The sequence below is a fragment of the Corvus brachyrhynchos genome, unplaced genomic scaffold (genome assembly GCF_000691975.1).
Source record: "Corvus brachyrhynchos isolate BGI_N302 unplaced genomic scaffold, ASM69197v1 scaffold416, whole genome shotgun sequence".
NCBI lineage: Eukaryota > Metazoa > Chordata > Aves > Passeriformes > Corvidae > Corvus > Corvus brachyrhynchos.
Genome location: NW_008238439.1, coordinates 298,785 through 304,243, shown reverse-complemented (window position 1 = coordinate 304,243; position 5,459 = coordinate 298,785). Strand labels below are relative to the sequence as shown.

General features: G+C 54.4%; 1 protein-coding gene across 2 annotated transcripts in view; it reads right to left on the bottom strand.

Annotated features, from left to right (window-relative positions):
* Positions 1–5,459, bottom strand: part of CEP68 (centrosomal protein 68) — an 8,368-nt gene that overhangs the window by 909 nt on the left and 2,000 nt on the right. For both annotated transcript variants that reach the window (XM_017736533.1, XM_008635447.2), the window contains 5 exons: positions 4,263–4,685; positions 2,314–3,768; positions 1,103–1,225; positions 777–873; positions 166–312 (listed from right to left, as the gene is read on the bottom strand). In XM_017736533.1, coding sequence (XP_017592022.1) covers positions 166–312; positions 777–873; positions 1,103–1,225; positions 2,314–3,768; positions 4,263–4,640 — 2,200 coding nt within the window. In that variant the 5' untranslated portion in view covers positions 4,641–4,685. The remainder of the gene's footprint in view (positions 1–165; positions 313–776; positions 874–1,102; positions 1,226–2,313; positions 3,769–4,262; positions 4,686–5,459) is intronic.

The following is a 5,459-nucleotide window of genomic DNA, read 5'->3' as shown; positions in this document are numbered from 1 at the left end:
GGACAGGGCAGCTATTTTGAGTCTCCCTGCTGCCTTCTCAGGCTTTCCAAACAGATTCAAAGAAGTAACAATAGACCCTGATGTTTGGTGTTTGCTAGTTCGAGTGTTCCTGTGCTTCCTCCCCTCTTTGCCCACTGCAGCAAGGCTGGTTTGCCCCCTGCTTACCCATGGAGCAGCCATGTGCTGCACCCCCCTCGTCCTGCAGCGCGTCCTTGCCCCGCACAGCAGCCAGGATGGACTCATACAGGTGCTCTGCGTGGCTCTCGAGCTCTTCTGACTGTTTGGCAATCAGACCCAGCGTGTCTTTCAGAGCTGGAAAGCAAAAATGTCTGAATAGAGGTGACAGGAATGCAATAATTCAGTGTCTGTCAGAGCAGAGTTCTGCTTGCCCAGGCAGACTTTGGAAGGAAATTGAGTGTTAAAAATCAATAATGTGCTGTTCATCCCATCCCCATTGTGATGCAGCATTTGCAGGGGGTGGGGACTGACCCAGGAGGCTCCAGGTTCATCACGAAGATGCAGAAATAGGGGGTCTTAAAGAAAACCTTTGGAACTGTGCAAGACAGCCCATCCATAATGCAGCACTCAACCTCTAAAGCCCCTTTGGTGACTGCAGCTACAGCCCACCCTTTAGAAATCCCTTCTAAATCACCAGAGCAACCACTCTATGTGTGCTGTGGCACCAGCCAGGCTGGGCCAGGGATTTTGGGGGGACAGATGCCTTGACCAGCATCACCTATGTCTATGAGCAGCCCCACACAAGTGCTCCTCCTCACCTGGAGAATTAGATGCCATGCAGGCCAGGAGAGCTTCTCCCCTCTCCAGCACGCTCTCAGTCAGGCTCCGGTGGTCAGCCACATCCTTCCTGAACTCCTGGCAAGGCAAGGAGAAGAGCAGCCTTGCTTAGAAGGGTTTTTGAAAGAGACACACCTGTGGCAGGTTGCCCAGGGAGCAGTTTCCTCCAAGCAGGTTCCTGGTGCTCCCAAATTTGGCTTTGCAAACCCAGCGCACCCTGAACCATTCCAGTGATGCCTGGCTTCCCACTGCTTGCTGCCTGCAGCACAGGAGAGGGGGAAGGAAGCAGAGCAAGGGTGACACCCACCAGGTAGCGGTGCAGCGATGCCAGCACGCTCTCGGCATCTGGTGAGGGTGGCACCCAGCTGCCGGTGACATCCGCCACATTGTACAGCCAACAGATCAGCTCTTCCAGCTGGGAGCAAAACATCTGCTCAACAAAGCATAAAAATGGGGTCATCGATCTGTTTCTGCAACAGAGATAGGGCAGGGACAGGAAAAGCTGAGCCAGTGGTGTTTTGGAAAGCACCTGTTCCCCATTTGTCTCCAACACCAGCACACAAACATCCCTAAGCTTGGGAAACCAAGGGTCAACAGGAAAAAGGCAAAAATTAACTTAAACTCCTGCACAGCTCCAGCACTCACCGTGTGGCAAGAATTGAGGGTCACCATGAAATCTCTACACGGAGAGGTGCTGGAAGGCTGGTAGCACCCAGACTGAAGGAAGAGGTTGGCCTCCACCACCTCCCAGCCCAAGAGATATCCTCACCCTCCTCCTCCTCACCAGAGCCAGGCAGTTAATTTGCAGTTGCTTTTCCCCAAGGGACTGTCTCATTCAATTAAGTGCTTTCATTTATTTTTAAAGCATCTCAGTAAGGGATTATTTTTGTAAGATGCTGCATGAAACCCAGGAGCCTCTGCTGGCATCAAAATCAGGATCAAGACCTGCTCCTGCTCCTCAGGAGTTTCCCATAAAGCAGTGCTTTTCCTTGGCACTGCAATTTGGCATGACAAATACAGAAAAAACCCTTTCGAATCAACTGAGTTATTTCCATAGCAGAGGAGGGGATGAGTTTGCATCTATGTGCATGATAACGCTCCTGTGCAAACAGCCCAGCATCGTTTCCAAATTCATCCCAGCACTGGGGTGGGAAGAAGATGGAGAGGAGGGTGGGAGCACAGTGCTGGGACAAATTTAATAATCCACAAAATAATCAGGAAACCCTTCAGAGCTGCTGCAGCTCCTGCCTGCAGGATGGGCGGGCTGGGGGACCCAGCTGAGTGCCACATCTCCACTCAGCCTGGCCTGTGACACTGAGCCCCAGGGAAAGCAAGATGGGCTCTTGCTCCATCAGAAGGAATTATCTGCTCTGGTGAGCCCCCCTGCATAAATTACCACCAGCTGCCAGGCGGGGCACATCATGCAGAACAGGAAGCTTTAATTAATCGTGCCATAAAGACGGGCACGTTTTATGTGCAATCTTCCCAGAATAAACTTTATTTCTGGTCTCAGCCTACCTTAACACACTGGACAAGGGACTCGCTCTGCTGGCTCTTCTTTGGATGCCCCTTGACCCGTGGTTCATTTAGGCACATCCCATCCAGCGTGTCCCTGAGACCAGATGGTAGATGACGCCCCTGGAGAGGATCCCTATGGATCCAGCCATATGATTCCATGTCTTCCCAGCTGGGCTTTCGGGAGCTGCGGTGTTGCCACAGCCCATCATAATCCTCAATATTCCCTCTGTTGTCCCTGCCTCTCACTTCTCTGAAAGGAGCCAACCTGGATGAAAGGGGCTGCCTGCTGGTGCTGTGATGTGGAAGGTTATGGTGGTCATGCCTGGGCATCCTTATAGTTAAGGAAAGATTGGACAAAAACTGAGCCAGCCTTTCCAGCTCCTGTAGTCTCGGAGGCAGGGAAAGAAATTCTTCATCACCTTCCCACTCCTTCCTCAGGGGGAACACTCCTGTGGTGGGTAAAAACCTACTGGGTTTTTTTGCCTGCCCTGTGTAGTTTGGGCAGGGGCTCCCTCTGGTAGCCCAGCTTCTCCCATCGCCAATAGGGCACCCAAGTGAGCTTGGCCCAGCTGATTCCACCCTTACATCCTTAGCAAAACCTCTGGAAGGATGAGAGGAAGCACTCCTTGCAAATGATGCTTTGGCAATAGGTAAAGGTTCACAGTACGAGCCAGCTCCTGAGCAGCCTCCTTTTCCAGGCTTCGGGGTGGAGAATCTCTCTGCAGAGGCCACAAACTCCCAAAGTACATTTTCTCTGCTTCCCCGAGCCTGCCCAGCTCGGCCGTAGATGCTGGTGGACCTGGATGTGCCCTCAGGAGAAGCAGAAAAGCTGTCCAGACCTATTCCCGAGTCGTGGAAGAAAGGCTCCGGCATCCTTCCCAGCTTGTACCTCGGCCTCAGCGGGTAAGCATAATCCAGCAAGTCCTCGTACTCTTTGTTGGGGTTCCAGTGGGGTGAGCTGCGGTCCGGGGATGGGGGCAGTGAATCCGGAATGGCACAGGCCCAGTAATCGGCTTGGTAGGAGGAGATCTCCCGGGTACGCCCCACGGCGCTGCGGTAATCGAGCAGAGGGCCCAGGGGCTCCCGCCTCTGCAGGGCCCTGCCCTCTGCTCCCCATCGGCAGCGCAGGTCCTGGGCGGCCGTGGTGGCCGCAGGAGAAGGGACATCCGTGCTGGCTGGCAAGCTGCCGGACGGCTCCTCGGAGGGGCCGTCCCCTTCTGAGGACAGAGCGGAGAGGCTCAGCACGGAGCGGCTCCGCAGGGCGCTCCCGGGGCTAGGCGGGGTTTGGGGCCGCAGGAGCTCTGGGGTGGAAGGACACGGGGATCGAGCTCCCAGACTTTGTCTCCGACGGCCAACATGGACATCGTGGCGGCTGCCAGCAAGGATGTTCTCCTCGGCAGAGCTGCGCTGGCTGGGAGGGCTGGACGCCGGGTCCCAACAGCCCGATGCCTTCACCTGCTCAAAGACGGGGTGGAAAAGGAAAGGGAGAGAGAGACATGCATGAAATGAAGCACAGCACCCGGACAAAAGGCTCCTTTGTGCCGGGATATGGAGATAAAAGCCCAGCCCTGGACCTGCCATGAGCTGAGGCTGGAAGTGGAACTCTGTTCCATCTGTGGGATGTCCTGCAGCTGCTCAGAGCAGGGCTTGTTTTTGAGGACAAGGGCTTGGGAAGCTGCACGAGTCATTTGGCAGAAAGAGGCTTATTTAAAGAGCACTGTCCTGAGCAAGTTCCCAGCTCTGCACTGGCAACATCGGAATGAAGGCAACATCTTGGGTGTTGGAGCCCAAGCCCTTCCTCACCACCCATCTTATCCTGGGCAGGGGTGGGCACACTCTGGCTGGGAGAGATGGAAAGCCCTTGCTGGACCAGCCCTGACAAACAAGTCCCCACCTCTCCTGGGACTTCCTGGTGGTGCAGCAACACCTGCAGGTACAAACCCTCTCACCTGCTGTTCTTCTGAGGAGAGGAACCAGTGGCCAACTCGACGAGGCACAGGGCCACCATCAGCATCCATTAATGCCCCTTTCCCTGAGGGGTTTGCTCTTGCTCTGGGAAATCCAGGTGCAGAGGCTGAAGACACTTCTGGGTGGCAGCTTGAGCCTCCATGGGTAACACCAGTGGCCATGTGACTGTGTCTGCTCACTGCCACGCTCTCTGTCCCTTGCAGCCTGGGCTTGGCTTCCTCTGTCCCCAAAAGCCGCTGCAGGCTCCCTGCCAGCTCCGGGAAGTCCGTCTCCACATCTGCACTGTCCCACCTCCCATCGCCCTCGGCCTTCCCGCTCAGTGAGGCTTCAGAAGGTGACTTTCCCACATCCACAGCCATCAGGACAGAGCTTCTTCCACAGGATGATGCTGAGCCTCGGGCTCTCTGAAATGCACAGCACACAGCAATGGTATCTCACCATCCCCCCTTGTCTCCATGCCAAAAACTGGGTTTGCCCAATAATGAAGAGCTTAAGCATGACCTGGGTGAGACCCCGAAATTCATAAAGAAGCATCTTGGTATGTCAGGTGGGACAGCAGAAAGAGAAAACGCTCACATCTCAGCAGCATTTCCTGGTTTTGAAGATGTGACACACCAGGAAAATCTCATTCCAACCCAGCCATGCCAGGAACAAACCTGGGCTTTACACCTTGCTGGCACTGGAGTCCTGCACTGATGGCCAATGTCACCAGCACTTTGTGCACCATGAGGTCACTGGGCCTGAATGAGACATCATTAGCTCAGACACAAAGCACCTACTGGTGTGGCTGAGCCCTGAAGGCTGTTGGGGTGGAAGCCTGAGCATTTTTAAAGATACAAACCCAAAACCTTGAAGTGGAAGCCACCCAGAAGCAAGAAGCGGCTATAAAAAGTTAGAGGGGGAGGTAGGAGGCTGTAAAACTCAAACCTGGAGCTCAGCTCTGCAGCTTCTACCTCAATTCATGAAATTAACTCTTTGGGAAATTAATTTATGGAAATGCTTCCACTCGCTTGGGCTTGAGTGAGGAGCTGCTGCAGGACAACCCCTGAGCCAAATCAAGGAGACCCAACACAGCCTCTTCCAACAATTCCAGCCCAAACCAAGGTGCTGGCAGCAGGAAAACGTCAGCAGAGTGATTTTGCTGGTAGTCCCCCAGCTAGTGCCAGCAGAGACCAGCC